The following is a 22,228-nucleotide window of genomic DNA, read 5'->3' on the forward strand; positions in this document are numbered from 1 at the left end:
GCAGAGCTTGCGCCAGCTATTAAGGTCCCTCGCCAGCCCTTGCCAGGAAAAGGAGTCCCCGCCACCCCCCAGCCGCCTCCGGCCCAGCCTCTCGCAACCATGCGGGATATTTGGTGCGCTATTTGGTGCGCTCCGTCTTGCCTACTTTTGCTTCTCAGCTGCGCCGCGTCTCTGGAGGAGCCCGGCGCTCCGGCCGGCGGTTGCCCACCCTGCGTCCCCGACGAGTGCCCGCCGCTGCCAGCCTGGGGTTGCCCGCTGGGCAAGGTGCGCGACAACTGCGGCTGCTGCTGGCGATGCGCCCGCGGCGAGGGAGAAGCCTGCGGGAGCGGAGTCTCGGGCGGCGTCGCCGCCGTCTGGGGACGCTGCGCCACCGGCTTGGAGTGCCGCCGCCGAGCCAAAAGCCGGGCGGCCACCGGCGTCTGCGTCTGCAAGAGCCGCTACCCGGTCTGCGGCTCCGACGGCCTCACCTATCCCAGCATTTGCCAGCTGCGAGCGGCCAGCCTGCGCGCCAAGAGCCGGGGCGAACGCCCCGTCGAGCAGCGGAGCAAGGGGCCTTGCGAGCAAGGTAGGCAGAGGCGCGAAAGGGTGGCGCCTGCGCGCCAAGGATTAAAGGTGGGAAGAGGCAAGGTCGTGTTTAGGGTCTCGGCTAGGGCAGGGGTAGGCAACCTTGGCTCTTTTATGACTCGTGGACTCCAACTCCCAGAATTCCTGAGCCAGCCATGCTGGCTCAGGAATTCTGGGAGTTGAAGTCCACGAGTCATAAAAGAGCCAAGGTTGCCTACCCCTGGGCTAGGGAATCCACGAAGTGGGGTTGTAGACTAGATGCTGGCCCGCTCGCCTTCGCTTGGATGTAAGCCCATTGAATTCGCTGGGGCTGACTTCGGAGTAAGCGCACAAAATAGGATCCAGCGCCCATTGCGTAATTTCTGAAGAAGGCTGTCCTGGGACATCAAGCATAGCAACCCTTTTTTTTTTAAAGCAACATCTGATAGTTGTTTACCCTTACAAAGGATGTAAAAAAAAACAGTTTGATAGTGTCTGGACATGAGTTTATAGTAGAAATACTTGGCAACTTGGGTCTGCCAGTCTTGTTTTTTAAAAAAAACCAGGTTCTGGTGTTCTAACAAAAATGTGTGGTTTGGGTAAGGAAAATTAATTAAATTTAAGCTTTAGCTGAAAATTTAATTCTTTTACATTTGATTCGCATATTGAGTAAAACCCTGGTTACGGCTTTCTGTGATGGGAGCACTGTAACTTTGGCTGGCATTTCGTAGGTGAGTTTTTATTGATTAATTTAGGACTGAGAATATTTGGGTATTTTATTATTTGTCTCAAGTGGTTCCTTGCATTTCTGCTAATCTGTACCAAGTTTAATCAAAATTGGGATTTCAATCCCTGTAGTCCTAACTTATTTGTAAGGGAATCCTAGGTATAGTTTTGGCTATTACATTGTATTTCTTGCCCTACCTGTGGCAAATAGTTTCAGCTGAATTTTAAATAATTTGTTCCAAATGTAATATTCAATTACAATTCAACTGTAATATTTAGTACTGTAATATTTTACTACTAAACTTATTAGTATCTTCACATCAAGATTTCAAGAACATTTCTCAGGAAAGGTCATTCTGGGGTTAGATATATGGCGGTAGAAAAAATAGAAATCATTGTGTGATCTTCATTGAAGGGGAAGAACAAATTTTGGTGCAATCATCAGGAATTAGGTGTGGCTACTTGGTAATTTCATATTATGAGAACTACTGCAATTCTGAGGTAAACATCTAGTAAGATTGTGGGTGTATGTTTTGTCTTGGAAAAATCACTTGCTAATATATTTTCAAGATGCATCATTCTCAACCTTTTTGTGCCTCATTTGCTTTATTCCTGGTTGTTTTTTTTTGCTCATCCAGCAAATGTCTTTTTCCCCACCTTTGCCTCGCATGCCAGGAATGTTAATGTAGGAGTGGAAGATTGAGTGTTTTATCAAGCCTGCCTGATCCTTTATTATCTACAGTACAAAAAGGCATTCCAAGTTAGATCATAACACAATGTTTCTCAAACAATGTGGCAGTTTAAATAAAAGTTTGGAAGATGCAAGGAGCACTCAATTAAAGAAAATCCATCTATTTTGTCTTTAAGAGCATGAAAATTCCCAATTTTGGGAATTAAAGTAATGATTATGGTTGTAGCATGACCTTCTGACTGAAAGGAGACAGAAAACCACCTGGTGGCACTCCATAAACCTCTGTGGACTCACGTTGGGAATCACTGTCCTGACTTACAGAGAGATTTTTCAGTTGTTTACCTCTGGGCTTTTCAACCAGTGGTATGGGTACCACCTGTGGTACATTGGCACCTGGCAGATGGTACGCGACCATCCTAGAAAACTGGTAGCGGGGGAGGGGAATGAGCTGAACTGGTGGCAGCACCGCACAAGTCTGAGCAAGAGACGGCTGGAGCTGCAGGGCTGTCAGGGCTCAGCAGAAGCGCCAGGATCAGCGCCAGGCTTCAGCTGGAGCTCGGCGCTGATCCTGGCGCTTCTGAGCCCAGAAGAAGCACCGATCAGCTGGAATGTTGCAGCATCTCCAGGGTCTTGTGATTTACATTCAGATGTTTGGCAACTGATTCATATTTATGACGGTCACAGTGTCCCAGGGTCATGTGACATGACCAAAACCTGATGCAACCACCCAGCAGATGGGGGGAATAAAAACCAAACACCCCACCCCACCCCCACTGCCAATCCTCAAAAGAAATGCTCACAACAATGAAAACCTTGGACAGGAGGAAGAGCGCCACCGGGCGGGCAGGCAGGTGTCTTGCTCGGCTGTGGCTTGGGGGGCACTTTTTCAGTGCCATTGTAACTTAAAACAGCGAACTGTTTTAAGTTGAGGACTACCTGTACTTCATCACTTTTTTCCTTTTTGTTTTTGGTCATCAAGTTTTTGACACCTTGCTGGGTGACTGGTGGTACTCGGATGTTGCCATAGCCTAAAAGTGGTACAATGGGTGAAAAGGTTGAAAAGCCCTGGTTTACCTCATGAACCATCCTCTGCATGTTTTACTCAGGAAGGAAAACTAGGATGAATCAAAATACAAAGCTTTCGTTGTTAAAAAAATAACTAAATTTCTTGTCACGCTGTGACTTTAAGAAAACATTGGAAATACGTCACTGAACTTAAAAGTATTAAAGTTTTTATAACTGATATCAACTTGATGGCACAAAATCAATCTTAGCAACCACATAGAGCAGATGGATTTTCTCCATCATGATCTATCCACAACCTGGTTCTTCAGGTCTTCCAACAGCGCACCCATCAGCACTGTAAGTGAGCCCATCCATTTTGCAGCTAATTATACTCATCTTTCCTTCCTCTTTTCCAAGCATTAGAACCTTCTCCAGAGAGCAAAGTCTTTGCATAAAGTCCAAAGGATAATCTGAGATTCGTCATTTGTGCCTGCAATGAGAAATGTGGGTTGATTTGTTGGTTGATCCATTTATTTCTTGGCCTTCCATGGTATTCTCATGAGTCTTCTCCCACACCAAACTTCTAAAATATCAATTCTCCTCCTATCCTGCTTCTTCAAAATCCCAACTTTTACTTCCATGGAGTGTCATAGGGAATACTAGTCACTTGTTCAAAAATAGTTAATTCATTTGTTTTTAATTAAACTGAAATAAAATTGCATCTACTAATTAATTGGTCAATATTAAAAGCTTTTTAATATTGAAAGAAGGGCTAGCTAAAAAGTTATCTTTAATAACTCAGTATAAACAGAAGCAATAGTTTATGGTTAGGCTCAGGCTGTCTTTTAAGCATAGTGCAAATGTCTTGATTTAATTTAATTTAATTTAATAATATTTATATACCGCCCTTCTCCCTGAGGACTCAGGGCGGTTCACAGGGCAGAATCTCATCTTAGACATGAGAGCTGCACCCAAACGCCACATATCAAATGAGTGCTTTGTTATTGTAACACTAGGCCACGGGTCAGGAACCCGTGACTCTGGAGCTGCATGCGGCTCTTTCAGCCTTCTCCTGTGGCTCCCAGTCATCGTCCGCTCTGTGTGTGTGTGTGTGTGTGTGTGTGTGTGTGTGTGTGTGTAAAAAAGAGAGTGGCTTCACACTGTTCTGCAAGAAGCTGACAAGCTTATTGGGTGGGGCTCCTGCCTTTGCTGCGTCTCCACAGGAAGCAGGAAGCAGCAGAAAGCAGGGCAGGAGAGCCAGCCTAATAAGAATGTATGTCAGCTTGTCCGAGAACAGCTTGCCAGGTGAGCAGAAGATTGGAGAAAGGGAGAAGGGGAGGGAGAGAAGGAGAGGGAGAGGAAGGGAGGGGGAGAGAGAGAACTCATGCACAGCAGCCTCTGTTTCTTTTTAATTAAACTCTTCAATCAAGCTCCTCCCCTCGCTTGCGCACGTGCACGCACACAAGTTTTGCGGCTCCCAGTGTTTTTTTTTCCCTCTGGGAAACGGGTCCAAGTGGCTCTTTGAGTGTTTAAGGTTGCCGACTCCTGTACTAGGCTGAATACATTAAGATTGTGTTTATGCCTGGTATTGTTTCTTGGTCGTGTTGAATACCATTTAGCGCTGTTCCCTTGTATTTTGACTAAATGTTATTGTAACTAGAATAAAATTTTATCAATGTAGGCATGGCAAAACCGGGTGCTAAATGTGGTGAAGGTTTTTAAAAATCATTGAAATATGCAGCCTTGCTTTCTATAATATGCTTGCAGTTTGCATTTGGATAAAATCAGTCTTACAAAAATACAAAAGTACTCACTAAACTTGGCATATGCCTGAGGTTCTCTCCTATCCATAATACACTATATGCTTTTGAAGAGATCTCATTTTTTCAGTGCTCAGGTGTGTTTAATTTATTAATTATATTTATTAATTTATATCCACCAAGAGCTTAAGGCGCAAAATGCATAACATGCCTTCCTCCAATTTTTCCCCACAACAATCCTATGAGTTGGATTAGACTGAGAGAGAGAGTGACAGGCACAGAGTTAGCTTGTAAACCTCCACTGCTGAGAGTGGACCTCATCTAACATTTTCAGGGGAAACTATAATAGTTGTTGAGAATGAAGTCAGAGCTTTTTCAGAAGATACCAGAATTAAATAAAAGGATGTATTGGTTGTTCTATCTATATTATGTTGAGTCTGAAAAGAAAAGGAAATGGGAAGACAGGACCACACAGGCTTGAGATATGCTTTAATCTTGCCAAAGAAAAAATTCCAAAGAAGTAAAATACTTAGATGAGCCTCAGATGACCTCCAGACCCTACAGTAAGATAGAATATTTGCAAATGTTGTCAGTGGTTTAACTCAAGAATATTCTAAACAGGAAATCTTGTACTTGTGATGAATTATTTGAGGAACACCAAGTCATTGTTGGTGAATAGGGCTTTAAGGCTTGAGGAGATAGCAGAATCAAGTTTCCAAACTTATTATCATTTCCATATATCAAAGTTGAATAGATGAAATATAAGGGTAACAATCAGGTCTGTCTGATCATGCGTAGTAAGAACTCCCATAAATCAAGATTGTGGTGAGCTTCCAGGTGATTTAAAAACTTTGTAATAAATATGGTAACTGCTTTCTTGAGTTTACTGAACTATTTCAGAAAGTTTAAAGTAGCCAATATTAGTCCCACCATAAATAATTATTACTATATCTGGCTAATGTGGCTATATAACCTCACCAACATTGATACAAAGAAATATTTACAGTACAGTTGGAGATAAAAAAGGACATTTTCTTTCTCTTAATGAATACTCAGTAGCTTCCAATATACAATTTAGTTTCCCTGTGCTATAAGGATGATCTTTTGACTGCATATCCTTGTTGCTATATAACAAAATTTGACAACCGTTCTGAAATAAAGCAATTTAAATCCCTCTCTTTAACCAGAGATTTTTTTTAAGAAATTAAAATATCTTTGTCTAGAAAAACGTGCCCTGCAGATGTAGTTTCACCTGATGCATCAGTTGGTGATAATGGAGTTTTGGTAAATCTGTCCTGAGGAGAAACTGAGGGAGGTTCTCTAAAGCAGGGGTCCCCAACCCCCAGTCCGTGGATCGGTACCGGCCGTGGCATGCCAGCAACTGGTCCGCACAAGCAATCAAAGCCCCATCCGCAAGATGAAGGTAGCACACAAAACTACACTCCCTCCGGTCCACGGAAAAAACTCCTTCCACAGAACCAGTCCCTGGTGCCCAAAAGGTTGGGGACCTCTGCTCTAAAGTCAAACAAAGAGAACTGATTGTCAGTTATATATATATACATATACATACATACATACATACATACATATATATTTAAAAAGCATTTTTAGAAAACAAGATTATGCTTTCATGCAGAGACTTGACATTACCAAATAATAGCTAATCCTTGTCATCAACCTTGTATACATTAGATTCTGTCTCCCCATAAACTGTCAAATCAATCATGCACATAAAATAGATTTATGCATAAACCATGTAATAGAAATAGACTGCTTTTTAAGCAGACCGCTCACCAAATATGTCTCTAACTGTCCAGTTGTTTTTTCTTTAATCTCTTTCTTCATTTTTGTCTATGTATTCTTTCACCCATAGAATAATTGCCTCCCCCATAAAAGTATTCATTTAGAATGTTGCATAATTTTTCCCAAAACTCAACCCTGTTTCCTTCATCATCATCATTTACTGAAGCATAACATAAATTCTCACCAGCTACTGATTCCTATAGCAAAGTGCATTAGAACAATGGGCCGCAGATCTCTACCCTTGATGGCTTTCATATAATACTTTTTAGTAATATTAATTTAGTAATACTGAGAAGATATAGAATATTCCAGGCAAAGGGAAAAATTGGCTAATATTTTTTACTGTAATCACTCCACAGGTAGTCCTCACTTAACCAGAATTGGTCGCTCCAGACTTACATCATGGGTTCCTTGGACATTAAATTAAAAAATCACGGTTGTTAAGCAAAACATCACAGGACCACAAATTGTGATTTTACTGCTAGCTTCTCCATTGATTCTGCTTGTTGAAAACTGGCTATGAAATGTGCAAATGACAGACATATGACTGTGGGATGCCCACCAGTTGCAAAATACCCAAATGTCAATCTCGTGACTGTGGGGGATACTGCAGGAGTCATCAAATTACTTTTTCAGCACATCGTAACTTCAAATGGTTGCTAAACAGGGCAATTATTAAGTAAATACTACTTGCATAGTATTTCTATGGAAAGTAGAATTTTGATCTCTGGCCAACTAGGACACATGCTTAATTAAATTGTAAAATGTTAATTAACATTTACTGCACTAAGGCTGGAATCATCTTATACAATTTGTACTCCATGTGTTATAAAACTTGCTAAAGTTCTATGCCTAAATGCTTTTAGACCATATGTTATAAGTACTCTATATTGCACTATTCTTTGCAAGGCTACAATAATGTTCCTGAAGCTTTTAACAGTAAGATAGAGCTAAAAACAAGTCCTTGGCATCCGTAGCCATCCTGTGTAAGAGGCATGAAAAGTGCAGAAAAAAATTAGACCCTTCAGATGTCTTTAGGCTTATTTCACAAAGCTTTTTGAAATGTGGCCTAGCTTTCTTTGGCACTAAAAATTCCAGGACAAGTTGTCCTCTTAAGTTCCAGAGATTTGTTTTGAGTTTTTAAAGTGGAATGCAGATAGATTTATAAGACAGAATTAGTCAACCAAAGCAGTGTCAGTCTGTGAAAGTAAATACCTCTCTTTTTCCCTCCGATCCCCACATTACAAAGTTTCTGCTGATTTCTTTCCTTTGTTTTTTGTCTGGGTTTATTTTTATTTTCATTCTACTTTTCTTTCTTTCTTTCTTTTGAGGATGGTTCAAAAGAACTAAAATTTGATTTTTTTTTAGTTTTTCCCTTGATGAGTACTTGGATGGGAGATTTTCATTGTTTCTCAGAGCTATAGATAGGCTCGGAAGCTGGGGGGGAAAAAATCCCAGAGGAAATTAACGGCAAACAATTTCTGCATTTCTTGCCAAGCAAATAACATGAGCCAACTTCCATTCAAACAGTGCTTGGTTTCTTTCAAAGAATCCAAAGCTAGTTGGGAATTTATTGGCTTTTTTCTCTCTGATTTATTTCAAAATGAAAGGAACAGTTCCTTCCTTCTAGCATTATATTAGAGGGGGGAACTTGCTTTCAAATGCTTTCGTGGCAGGATTCCAGCTAAATGTTAGCTTTATGGGATATTAAGGAATCACTATTCTTCAACATCAGCCTGAGCTATCAGATCTGAGCTGCAAAACTCTGGAGGACCACTACCTAACAGCAAAGATCCAGACTTTCACAAGAGATGGTAGCCTTAACTTCAGCCCATTGGATCTGAGAAAGGACTATCTTGATGAGTCAGTTTACTGAAGTGGTTAAGGCGCCAGGTTAGAAACTTGGAGACAAGGAGCTCTGTTCTTCCCATAGGCACAAAGCCAGCTGAGTGACTTTGAGCCAGGCAATTTCTTTTAGCCCTAGATTAGAAAATGAAGTTAGAGCAAAGTAAACTCTACTGCTCCATTGCCTGGGCAAGTGAGATGAATGACACGGTTTGAATTCTGGGAAAACTGCAACAGGAGAAAGATGTGCTGCAGCAGTTAAGTAACAGCTAGCTATTTATGGAACAACAAACGGGCAGCTGAAAGTCCTAAAGGCAAATCTATTACCTATATAACAAATGGATTCTATAGCGGATGACTAGAGAAACTGCAGATTGGTGCTTCCTAGTGCTATTATCATGGAACAACAATCTCGCTGGATGTGATAGGTCATCGAGGCCACTGCACACGTGAGTGCAAATTTTGTACTGCACAAAGGTACCATGACATAGAGAGGGCACCAAACAATGAGAATGGTAATACTCCAATGCCACATTGCAGAGTGCCAGGTTGGGGGCGGGGAGGAGAAGCCCATCCACTTACTATTCCATGTGTGTGTCTGTAGAAGAAAAGGGAGAACAAAGCACTAGGAACCCACAACTGCCACAGGATGTGACTTGACATTCTGATGGAAAAAACCTTTTGCATAGAGGTATTTTAGAGGCCAGCAGCATTCCTTGGTCTAAAAACATTTCTAAACTTTTTCACTCTTGGTGGCTTCCCCTAGTTCCCCATGCCCTTACTCCTTCCCAGTTTGATTCTTTACTGCAATACAAGTAGATCTCTATTTGATCTACAGTGTATCAACAACAGTTTTTGCATTAGCCCATTGCCTGACTGTAGTAATAATTTAGTTTTTACATATTGCTAAAAATGCTTTTGGGGATTCTTGAGAGAATGACCCTGGCTCTGTATACAAATTGTTGAGTTGCACAAATACTGAGAACTTTAGTCATTAACCTTGGTCTGTGTTACCTTCTGCCTGGGTAACTAGCCTTAGGTTGCACACCTGAATAATGCTATTAGAAAACAAAGTAGGTTGCCCATCTGTGTTGTAAAATAAGATTGGAAGTAGAAATGGGGATATGTAGAAGGTTGCCTCTGAAAACAGTTGCTCACGCTGTTTTTTTTCCTGACACCAAATCATGCTGTTATGTTGTTTGTTTTCCTACTTGCTCCCAGCTGTGTACCAGTTCCCAATGCAACATGGAGCACGTAAATGTATGAAGCAGTAGGACACTAGGCTATGGAATGAGTAACCCTCTCCATTGCTAATTACTAATACGTTACTAAGCTAAAAAAAGTGTTGGGTAGTTTTTTCATAACTCTCAATAATACTTGCTGTAATGGAAGAAAAGGAAAAAATGTGCAACTTATAAAGATTCCCCTCTACTCTCTAATTTATTATTACATTGTTATGTTTAATAATCCTCTAAGCATCACCACTCTTTAGATGTGTTCAGTGACCTTTGCTGAATCAGGGTTTGGATTATGCTGACTTCACAAGCTTCTTGGTTTATCGGGTTGCTTTTTTCCATTCTTTAAATCCATGGTGCATTTGCATAGGGACCAAACATTTATACTCTGTAAAAATATGTCTAAGAAAACAATCTGACATTGTTTTCTTGCAAATTATGATAATCGAATCCAGAGAGACCTCCTCAGGAGATCCATTTGCTGGCCTGATTTGAGGGGGCGTTCAAATTCATTAGCTTCCCAGATGCTGTAACTTATTCTCTTTAATAACAAATCTCTTTAATCTTGTTGCTTTCTTTCCAGAAAGCCTGATAGTTTGTGAGCCATGGAAGGGGGTATGTTTTTGGAATAAAAACAGTAAAGACTTCCCACAAATAGTTGAGGGATGAAGAAAGCAAAATAACTTGTACGTTGGGGACAGTTTTTCTGACTACAAAGCCAGAAGTGTGTTGTCAAAGGTTTTGCATCATTCCTGAAAGTTTACTAGAACCTGCAGATAATTTTCAGTCACAACAGTTGAATTTCTGAATGGAGTCAGTGCCAGCTGCAGAAGTTTGTTCAACATGTTTGTCCTTTGAATTATAAAAATTATTGTTTACATGCTTTTCAGTAAAGCTTCATCAAGCATTCAAAAGAATTCACTTCTGGATCGGTTAACCGAAAGAAACCCTCATTCCTAGCTGACATGGCCAATAGAGCAGTCATGGGAACTGCAATCCAGTATGTCTGGATGAACATGGATTGGGGAAACCACTTTTGTTTTTATCTGCATTAGAGAGGACAATTTCCTCCAACTACTTTCCAGTAATCATCTCACAGGACTAGTAAGTGTATATCCATTAAGCCTATTTTTAAGTCTAGTCATAAAAGTTCCAGATCCACTGTATATTAGTGCTAATCTTGGGCTTCAATTAACAATCATAGCAGCAGCACATTTTATTTTATAACGATAGGCAGTAGGGGTATTACTGCAGTCAGCGTAGCAGTTGATATCAAATTGACAAGTTTGCTTTAAGACTGACTGAGCAAAAGAATTTTAGGTGTGTTTTGAATACAAGGCATGGACAGATAAATTGTAGAGATGGAAAGACTTCTAGTAGCTGAAGCCAGACCTGGGCTCTAAGAAGTTGACACTCTGCCTGTGGTCCATCAACCCAGCATACTACTGAAATTTGGCAGAACAGCAGAATTTTGACTTAGTAAAATAAAATTACTGCACATTCCCATATATATTGAATCATAAACCCATTAGGGTATAGTTAAGGTCTTAATCAGAAATTAAGATCTCTTCCTGGGAATCACGCTGCAGTTTTAAAATTCTTCAAGGAAAACTGCTTCATGCAAACATACAAAATTTGGATCCAACACACTATGATATGCTGCTGGTTGGAATTAAATATCTTCTTGCATCATTATGAAAGCATTCCAAAGGGGAAAATATGGTTATTTGGGGCTATTTTTCCAAGTATTAAAAGCGTGATTGTCGTCCTCATGGGATAGGAAATGACACTTATGGAACAATTCCACAAGCAGCAGGATGTTAGTGGAGCATTTGCATCCTGTTGTGTTCTGCTCAGAGCCATAACTGTAAAAGCCTACACTGTTCTGTGTCATTCATTAGTTGTTCTTCTACTGTACAGGACACCTGAAAGGTGAACATATTCTCTGGCATTAATGATGACTCTTCTGTGACTCTGTTCACTTGTCCATTGCAGAAAAGCGTCTTTTTTCCCCACTTTGCCTTTATTATCTAGCAGAGCTATCAAGATCCATGCTTGGTTCTCTTAGGTCCAAAGTTTTGGTATGGAGAACTCCAGATGAATGTATTCAGTTACATTCTCTCAAGACTCCTACTTGAAAAGCTAATTTTACCTGAATAAGGCATAGGGTAATTGTGAGTGACTCCCTGTTCATTATATTTAATTTTTCTTTTTATTTTCTTATTATTGACAACCTGTTTGGGGTTGTTGTTAAGGTGCCAACCTGGAAACAGGAGATCATAAGTACTACTATTGGCTTAGTTGTGAAAGCCAACTGGGTGACTTCCAGCCAGTTAGTCTCTCTCAGTCCAACCTAGGTCATTGTTTTAGGGAAAGGAGGAGGAGGAAATAGAGCAGACATGTCAAACACAAGGCCCGGGGGCCGGATTCGGCCCGCGAAGTGGTTTCATGCGGCCCAAGAAGCCATCCTGGAAACAGTGAGGGAATAGCCCCCTCTGCCTTGACTTTGGCCCAGAGACCCTCCTTCTGCCAGAGACCTTCAGATCTGTCCCTCTCCTGCCCAGGCCCCTATAGGCACCCTTGATGCGAATGATGTAGAGCTGGACATGCCCATCCAGTAGGCCATATGCACTCTAGACACGCCCACCCAGTAGGCCACGCCCACCCAGGCCACACCCACCTGGCCCCCTGAGGGCAACCGCAATGCTGATGCGGCCCTCAATGAAATTGAGTTTGACACCCCTGAAGTAGAGGAAAAGGAATATTAGGTATATTTACTGTATTGAGTTACTTCTAAAATAATCAAGGTGAAGGTAAAGGTTTCCCCGCAGGTTTAATCCCTGCTAGTCATGACTGACTTTAGGGGGTGGTGCTCATCTCCATTTCTTAAGCCAAAGAGCCAGTGTTGTCTGGAGATGTTTCTGCAGTCATATGGCTGGCACAATATCATGCTGCAGCACAAGGCATATGGCAAAACACGGAATGCTGTTACTTTCCCACATGCTTATATGTGGTACCTATTCATCTACTTGCATTTGCATGCTTTCAAACTGCTAGGTTGGCAGGAACTGGGGCAAGTGACGGGAGCTGATTCCTTCTGGCACACTCAGGTCTCGAACTACAGACCTATAGCTCTTTAGTACTCTAAGACTCGGCATCCTAGCCACCAAGCCACCGTGTCCCTTAATGAATGAATGAATGAATGTACCTTTATTGTCAAAGTACAACCATGTATACATTGAGATTGGCTGAGCCTCCCTTAAATTAAGGCAGGAGGAAAACCTAATGAATAAGTATTTTATTGAAAATGTAAAAAAGCTAAGAAGAAGGAACAGTATTCTTTTTATATTTCTCATCTCTGCTTTTTAGTACAAAGCAAATCCTTCTTATCAATATTAAGACAATTAAAGAAGAAAGATACACATTTTGTTAATTTCTCAAAAAGAAAAAAAAAGAAAAAAGAAAACATTCATATGCTGTTTAACATAGGACTGCCTGTAGTACTGTAACTTTATTTAACCAAAAGAGGCATTGAATGCAGAAATGTTTCATTATAACTTACAACCAGAGTTGAAATGAATGCCTGAAAAATTAACGCCACCTTCTCCAGCATAATTTATGCAGTGAAAATCTACTTCTTTCTAAGAAGAGATTGTAAGACCAAAAGATAAGAGAGAGAATCCTCTAAAGTTTTTAATCAGGAGGAGGCGCATCAAAAAGCAAATAATATATTAACAACGAAAATAAAAGTTTAGTGGTTGTATGTAGAAGCCGTGATGGCACAGTGGTTAGAATGCAGTATTGCATGCTAACTTTGTCCACAGCCTGCAGTTCAATCCCAACCGGCTCAAAGTTGACTCAGCCTTCCATCCTTCCAAGGTTGGTATTGCTATTGGTATTGTTATTGCATATATTTCTTTGCCTAGATGTGCCCTACAGCACATCAAAGGTCTTTTTCATGGTTGTGTTAACAGACATTTCTCCAGTCCTTGAGTCAGCAGAAAAGTTAGCTGCCTAAAGTAATAACTCTGACTCTTCAGTCCATTCTGCCTCAATAATGAAGCCGGCCAGGAATGTTGTTTTTACAACTTCGGTGTGGGACAGATTATTTTATTTCATTCCTTCCTCACTCATATCTGATTCTTTGCAGCTTACAAAACCACCACTCAATAATTAGGTAAAAATAAGATTCAACAACAAAATCCCCAACACCAAGGACTATGTTGCATATAGAACATAAACTCCAAAGACCTGCTGAAAAAAGCACGTCTTAACAGCTTTGCAAAAAGCCAAGAGATCCTGAGCTCATCTGATATCAAAGAATGTTCTGGCAGATTGATGTTCTTCTAAGCTGGGCAAGACACCATTGCTGATTGCCGGAGACATGGAAGTAGAGCACAGCCAGCACTTTCCTGCTTTCTGCCAGAGTACTTCAAATAACAGTGAACCCACCCTCCCTCCCTCCCTTCCTTCCTTCCTTCCTTGTGTGGATGCACTTCCAGAGTCCTCTGACCTTGGAAGCCACCACACTGACATTTATCAGTCACTGCCTCATTTTAATGAACCTCTCAAAATGGAAGCAAGAACCACATTTTTTTGAAAAAGGTTGCTAGAGTTTTGAGGCTCGCTGCTTCTCTTCTGTAGCAATCCCAGGACTGAGTTTTGCCAGCCCCAGTACCTTTCTTTTTATTCATGTGGCACAGCCCAAGCCATGAGAACAGCATCACTGACAAAATGCCTTTCCTCACAGCAGAAAGCACAAATTTCCCAAACTTCAAGGGAACAGCTTCTAACAGTTCTTTTTCTCTTTAGAAGTAGCTGTATAAATACTCAACAAGAACATGGAAAGCACTGATCAGACGTTAGGTGAGCAGATGCCTCCAAAGAAGCCTAGAGACCCATCCTTCCCCTAGCCCAGGGGTAGGCAACATTGGCTCTTTTATGACTCGTGGACTTCAGCTTCCAGAATTCCTGAGCCAGCTTTGCTGGCTCAGGAATTCTGGGAGTTGAAGTCCACGAGTCAAAAAAGAGCCAAGATTGCCTACCCATGCCCTAGTCTAGCCCAAGCGAGCATAATCACAGAAGAGAGTGCCCAGTGAGATGGTGGGAGGGTGCATAATCACAGAAGTCTAAAGGGGCTAACCAAGCCCTGATTCCATCATCACAAACTGTAGACATCTATGCAGATGGCCTTGAGGAAGGAATTCAGCCACTATTGGGTAAACACCAGCAGTATGTGGGAATGACTTTGAGAGACAGAAGAGCTACAGAGTAGACAACATTCCGATTAGAGGCCTGTGGGAGGAATGGGAGTATGGCAAACATCTCAGAAGGAACCCTTCTTAGCTTCTTTGACTGAAAAGGCAAGAGGAGAGAGATAAACTTTCAGAGTTGCAAGACTCTGTTAATGTAAATGTACAAAAAAATATAAAGCTGGTACTCCTGTTCTGTGCTTCTTATCTAAGGCTGACACCAGCTTAGTCCTGGAAGGGAGGAGGGAGTAAGAAAAAAAGTCAAGACCCCCCTACCTTGATTCTCTATGTATAAGTGTCTGGGTGGGTGGAGGGGGAATGAATCTTTGTCAAGCTTTCAAGATGTTGTCTTCTTTGTCTGCATCAATAACAGAAAGCTCCAGATGACCTTAAGGTGCCTTGCTTCTGGCTACGGATGAGATGAAAGCAACAATATGAAAATGTGTTCTTTAAAATAATTATTGGGACATCTTTGGACCGTCTGAGTAGGAATGAGAGTGGGCACTTTGTCTATCAGCATGTTTCTGAAACGATGTTCCACTCAGCATTAGAGCTCCCCAAACACCTTGACATTGTTCCGTGAAGGCTTTTAATGGTTTTCCCCATGAAAAGTAGATTTTCAACACTCGCTACAACCAAGAGCAGGTAACCAACCAGGAAGAATGTTGTAATGACTACAGGGCTTCCATTATCAAATGAATCATGCATAGTTCGTAGTAAAGTGTTAATGATGCATAATTTTTATGAAAGAAACAATCATTTAATGTCCTCATAAGGGGCAAGAGGAAGAATGTGCTTGATGCTTCTTGGTGTTGAAAAGCTTAAGAAATAATAATCTATTTGGAAACCAGAGTTACAGTAGACCCAGTTTAACAATAGACTAATTTCACCATTAAACATATACTGCCTAAGGACCAGTGGCCGAAATGCTTACTATAGGAATATAACAGCTCTCAGGGGGAAATGGGTATAATGTTCATCATACAAAAGTCCTGAGAACTATGCATATTTTAATTTCCCAGAGAGATCCCAGCAGGTCTGAATTCCTTTCCGCCTTGGGAAGGCTGTAGATCATAGGCTTTCTTCTGATTATAGAAGGAATAAAGAGCTGTCCCCAATTACTAAAAATATTTCAAATATCTTGGGGGTTGAATTGCATTTAAATTAAATAGCATTAAAAGTATAGTATTCAACATTCACTAATATGTCATCTAGTTCCCCCCAAATCAAGACTTTTAGAGATATGGCAAAAGAAGAACAACTTATGCCACAACCCTTTCCCCACATATATATGATGCTTTTAGATTTCTTTTGTGTCCAAAATCTTCAGAACTAGACTTTAACTGACAGGATTTCTAAGAATTCCTTCAGGCCAAGAATTTCTAATGGACTTTCTTTCTCATTGAGGTTCTTCTTAACAGAATTGCTGGGAGCTAAAATGGGGCTTTGTGCTGCTTTGTGGTATTATTTGTAAATCATTTTGAGTTCTTGAGAAACGTAAGCTATTTTTACAACATAGTCTTCCCTAAATAATTATACACACAATGTATCTGGACCAGAAGCCCTTGGGACTAAATTCTACCAGAGAGTAAAATGTAAATGGATACTGTAGAAGATTCAGCTTTTCATTAGACTTTTTAAATAGGGAGAGGGATGCCATTTTATTTTATTTTTTTGAGCATGAGATGGTTTTCATCCAGTCCTGCCTACATCAATCACACTTTCTTTTTGAGGATAATCTGACTGCGGAATGGGACGTTTAGGCACGGAGCCTTGGCTGCACCTACTTCACCCCCTGCCCACCTATCTCAGCCCATTTACAGCCAGCTTTCCTCCTTCGTTGGCACTCCCCTGGCACTTCTCCACAGCCCCTGGCTTTCCACCCCTGGCCCTTCGTCCCTGCCCATTTACCCAGACACTGTTTGACCCAGGCCTTTGGTGCCTCTCTCCACCCCCCCCACCGCAATGGCCTTGCCCTTCACCTGTGCATGCCCCTGGCTCTCCCTGCAACATCAGAAGTGGTGCTGGCCTTGCCGTTAGCCTGCCACTACCCCCCCCAGCCCCCCCCTGCAATGCCAGAAGCCACACCAGCCTTGCTCCTCCTCCCCTCTTTTGTTGGAGCTGACTGAGTTGCGAGCCAAGCTGTCTTTCTGAAGCCCCCTTGAGGGGGCCTTCCCTCCCTTCCTGGCCCCCCCCGAACACAATCTCACCTGGCTTCCCCCCCCCCAAGTGGCCCTGGCGGCTGCTACTCCTGCAGCCACGAACCCTCCCTCTGGTCCTGGTGAAGGATCTGCAAGGCCCCAATCTTGCAGAGCAGCTGCAGTACTTTTTTAAAAAAAAAAACTTGCGTACAATGCTGCCCCCGCCACAACCCCTCTGATCGCCCGTAGCCAATCGCATGCTGCCCCCACATCACCATTGCTTCTGCCTGCCACCCGATTGGCTGGGGCCTATTTATCCCATGCAGCCAAAGGCCGGCCAAACAGTGTCTGGGTCAATGGGCAGAGACGAAGGGCCAGGGGCCCGTTGGCCATGGAGAAGTGCCGGGGGGGTGGCCAGCAGAGGAGGAAAGCTGCTTGTAAGTGGGTTGAGACTGGTGGCAGGGGGTGAAGGAGGCATGGCCAAAGGTCCATGCCTAAACATCCTAAACCCCCTGACTGAGTACATGTCACTATTAGCAGTTTCTTCTAAGATGCAGGGCTTTTTTTTCATAGAATGCTCAGAATGGAGTTCCGGCACCTTTTTTGGATGGAACCTTGTAGGGTAGGCAAGGCGGGTTGTATGACTTGTGTGAGTTCCGGCACCTTTTTCTTTTACAAAAAAAGTACTGCTAAGATGTATACCAAGTGGTCACATTAGACAAAAAGCTCAGAACTAGGTCACATTTCTTTCATGAAAAGCGCCTCTCTCTCATAAATAGAACCATCTGACTCATGATATTTGGATGTTTTCTGTTGTGAGCACTTTATCCTATGCTGAAAACTGTGGAAGCTTTGAGTGGGAAGGTCTGTCTCTTCCCATGGTAATAACATACCCCAGGGATATTTTTTCGCCAGTGCTGAAGGAGATCAGAGCAGAATAGAACAAAAGGTCACAGCTATGCAACTTCAGCGAAGCCAAAGAAAAATCTAGTAATTCTAGCCAACAATCTCAAGAACAGCAGCTCGTCTCATACTGCATAAACCTTGATTTTATACAGGAATGTTGGTAGAGGTCTCTGAATATCAATCTCCCTAAAGCATACTACAAATTTAGAAGAGGGAAGTATACTGCAGGTTCTATCAAAGGCACAATACAGTAGTGCTTAGAAATAGGAAACAGCCATTCCTTTTTGCTGTCTCGATTCTGTTGCTGAGGTGCTTCTTAAGCAAGAAATGCAATAGATTTCTTTTCACGGTTTGGGAACAGATTGGGCATTGTGCAGTCAGTAAGCCTGGCTATTACTTCCAGATTACTTACAGGACTGCCTGTTTCCAGTAGTTTCTGCCTATTCCTGCTGGATATGGTAGGGTGGGCTCGGTCTGGATTCTCTTGGTGAAGCAGTGTCACCGGGTGTTGCCTCAGAAGCATGCTTACTCTGTTATAGTGCCTGCATTGTGGAACAGCCTCCTCCAGAGATAGAGAAGCAATGGCCCTAACTCCTATTCACCTGGCTTTTCCCCTAGGCCAGGGGTAGGCAACCTCAGCTCTTTTATGACTCGTGGACTTCAACTCCCAGAATTCCTGAGCCAGCCATGCTGAGGGGAAAGGGAGAGGTTTCCATGCTTAGCCATGCTGGCTCAGGAATTCTGGGAGTTGAAGTCCACGAGTCATAAAAGAGCCGAGGTTGCCTACCCCTGCCCTAGGCATTGGGGTTAGGATAATGGTAGAGTTGGCATGGGATAACGGATGGATGGATGGGAGATTTTAGCAGGGCCTCAGCATATTTTGTTTTAAATGTTTGTTTTTAAATTTCATTATGCTTTTATTTTGTTTGTCATCTAGAGTTCCTTTTGGTACTTGGGTAGCTACATAAATTTGTTAAACAAATAAAGGTCTTTGGCTATCAGCTACAGCACTAGAGACAAAGCCAAAACAGCTTTTTATATCTTTAAGCTGAAGTTTTATGGAGAGAATAGGTCAGCCCTTTGAAGGAATCCTGACAAGAAGCCCAATCCATAAGTACCAAGAGCACCTTTATTGTAAGGCTACAGTAGCAGGATCTTGCAAGTCTCTCTTTCTTTACTTTTGCTCTCTAGAACACAAGGGAAGGGCCCCTTCTGAAATGCTTCCCAGTCCCTTTTTCTTTCTGTGAGCTGAGTTACCTTTTGCATGACGGTAGTCTAGGCTGCATCTCTTCTTCCTGTCTCTCGAGGTCGTTCCCACATACCATTCCCAAGCAACAGTTGGGCTCAGCTTTAGTTTTTGAAACTTGGCAGAACAAAAAAGTAGTGGCAAGGGAAATGTCCTGAGTAATTGCTTGTTGTTTTCAGAGCAAGCTGTGTTTTCATTTAAGCACTGAGATGGGCCTTGTAAGTTTCGGAATGTCATAACAGAAGTTCCTGAAAACAAACTTTGTTAATATTTAACTTCCTGTTGGGAAGTCAACTATGGACTTGAAAAATAGTTATGTATAGCTTGTTCTCTATTGGTGTCTGGTGTTGATGCTGATGTTTGAAAATGTTGCATACTTATGAACACTGTATGACCATAAGGTAGGCTTGCATCAGCTTCCTGGTTTGCACAGCAGAGTTGAAAAGCACCTGTACATAAATAGAATACAAGATACAACTCTTTGGTCCTTACTGGTGCTATGTTTTATCTCTCACTCACATCTTTCTCTCTTACTTGCTTTTTGAAGCTTCCTCGCTCGTTGCCACCCTTTTAATGTTTATATCCAGTGTGATTTGTACAGCCTCCTTTTCATTGGTCACAACAAAAACTTTGATATCTAAGAATAATTGTCACATATTAATAATGGCACAAAAGAGGAAGTGTTGGCAGGAGGAGGTGATCATATCTCAATGTGTCAAGCAACCCTTGTCGAAATTCTCTCAATCACAAAAGGAGCCTTGGTGGAGCAGTGGGCTAATGCCTCCTTAAGTAACACCAGCTGCCTGCAATTAGTGCAGGTTCGCATCCCACCAGGCTCAAGGTTGACTCAGCCTTCCATCCTTCCGAGGGAGGTAAAATGAGGACCCAGATTGTTGGGGGCAATAAGCTGACTTTGTAAAAATGCCGCTGGGGGGGGGGGGCGAAAGCCCTAATAAGCAGGCATATACATAGAATGAAGGCTATTGCTAAGCACATTGGTTTGTGCTTAAATTGTAAGCCGCCCTGAGTCTTCGGAGAAGGGCGGGATATAAATGAGATTAAAATAAAAAAAATAAAAATAAAAAGGGGAATAGCATCCCCTCAGTCTTCTGGCTTTCTCACAACAGCAGTCTGCCTGATTATCTTGGGGAGACACAAAAGCAAGAACTCAAATTGTAGTTCTATTTTGAAGTGCAAGTCGTCTTCATTATATATTCAGCAGCATCAAGAAAGATTGACATTCTTTTGAGGGCAGTTACAAGATAACAGTCCAAAAACTAAAGAATTTCTTCAGATGCCCCCAAGGTCCCAGGCCTGCCCTGAATGAGATCCCCTTCCCATTTGAAGAGCAGACCAGAGCCATCACTCAAAATCCATATCTCAAACTGCTTCCCAAAGTATTCTCCTTGTCCCAGGCAGGGGGTTGGACAAACAGAGGTATAAATCCTCTCAGGACACATAAAACAAGTTGAAAGAACCAGGCTTCTGAGTAGGATCACCAGCTAACCAAGAGGGATTAGTTTCTGTTAACAATTTTTGGTTAACAATAAAATTGCTTCTATTTCATAAATTCATGAATACACTGTTTACTCTTTTAAAAGGATTCTTTTTATTATCATTTCTAGGCCCATCCATTGTGACCCCTCCTAAGGACATCTGGAATGTCAGTGGAGCCCAGGTTTATCTGAGCTGCGAAGTCATTGGAATTCCCACTCCAATTCTCACCTGGAACAAGGTTAGTGGCAACTAGGCAGGTTTTGAAGATGATTTACCAGAAGATTTTCCTGGAAAGCTTCATTGGAATAAATGAGTGCCATGCCAGCACCTTGCCAAGTTCATGCCACATAAATGAAGGGGTCTCCCAGATTCCTTTTATAGCAGGAATGCAGAAATCCCTGGAGGATGTGCTATTTGTAATGCTTAAGGGTACAAAAATGGTACAGAAATAGAATGTTATAGGTAACCGTGAGGAAAAAAAGAGAACAGTTCATCTTATTAATGGCTCATTTAAAACCATTCCAAGTACAAATGCAAAAGGATTAGACTATAGCATAATGATACATGAACTTAGGTATGTGGTAGAAAGTGTTTTGTCAAACCAAACTTTCTGCAGAGCCTTGGAAGTGTTATTTAAATTATAGAATATTCTTTTCAAAAAAATTCCAATGCAATGAAGAAATCTAGTTGTGAATTCAGTTTTGTTTATCCTTTTATATGAGCTCTATTATACTTCACCATATTAGGTCTTTAAAAGGAGCAAGTACTAAGCAATGACTTGAACAGAATGCCAGTGTATTCCAGGAGACCTTTTGAAACATTTCAAGCAACAAACGCAAAGCGTATTTGTGGTGCAGATTTCTTTGTTGCCGATGAATGAAGAAAATAGAGGAACTAGAAAGGAGTTGCTGCTTCAGCAGTATGAAATCAGATAATATTGATGACCTTGCCTTGTTTTGTAGTAGCTGAGAATTTGAGCCATGTGTTAGAAAGTCCTTGATTTACCTGTTTTCTTAGTTTCCAGTCTTTCCAGTCTCTTCTTAGACATTAATTTAGCTTGACTTTATTCATGAGAAGTCAGAATTTCAGGACGTGCTTCTGGATGTCCAGAAAGTTAGATAGTCAGTAGGGCTATTAGATCTGGGCTGCAAAAATCCAGTTAAGTGCTAGCTCACAGTTCCACAAATCAGAAATAACTGATTTAAAGTCAGCAATAGGGATGTTGGCTTCAAACTAGATTTTAAGCTGAAAATCATATTTGCAGAGATGATAACTTGGGTTTAAACAAAATATTAACATCTAGTCAAAGCCATTTCCATGACTCACTAATTGTGCAATTAATGTGCACTATCTTTGACAACAATTAAAGTTCAGAAATGAAGGCTTTTATCATAGCTGCCACAAAGAAGAGGGAGCCAAGCTATTCTCCAAAGCACCTGAAAGCAGGACAAGAAGCAATGGATGGAAACTAGTCAAGGAGAGAAGCAACCTAAAACTAAGGAGAAACTTCCTGACAGTTAGAACAACTAACCAGTGGAACAACCTGCCTCCAGAAGTGGTGAATGCTCCAACACTGGA

At 41.7% G+C, this 22,228-nt stretch overlaps 1 protein-coding gene across 1 annotated transcript in view; it reads left to right on the plus strand.

Annotated features, from left to right (window-relative positions):
* IGFBP7 (insulin like growth factor binding protein 7) overlaps window positions 1-22,228 on the plus strand; it is a 27,535-nt gene continuing 5,307 nt past the window's right edge. Inside the window, exons 1-2 of the mRNA XM_083352853.1 lie at window positions 1-565; window positions 20,779-20,888. Coding sequence (XP_083208979.1) covers window positions 100-565; window positions 20,779-20,888 — 576 coding nt within the window. The 5' untranslated portion in view covers window positions 1-99. The remainder of the gene's footprint in view (window positions 566-20,778; window positions 20,889-22,228) is intronic.

Source organism: Vipera ursinii, assembly GCF_947247035.1.
Source record: "Vipera ursinii genome assembly, chromosome: 2".
NCBI classification, from domain to species: Eukaryota; Metazoa; Chordata; class Lepidosauria; order Squamata; family Viperidae; genus Vipera; species Vipera ursinii.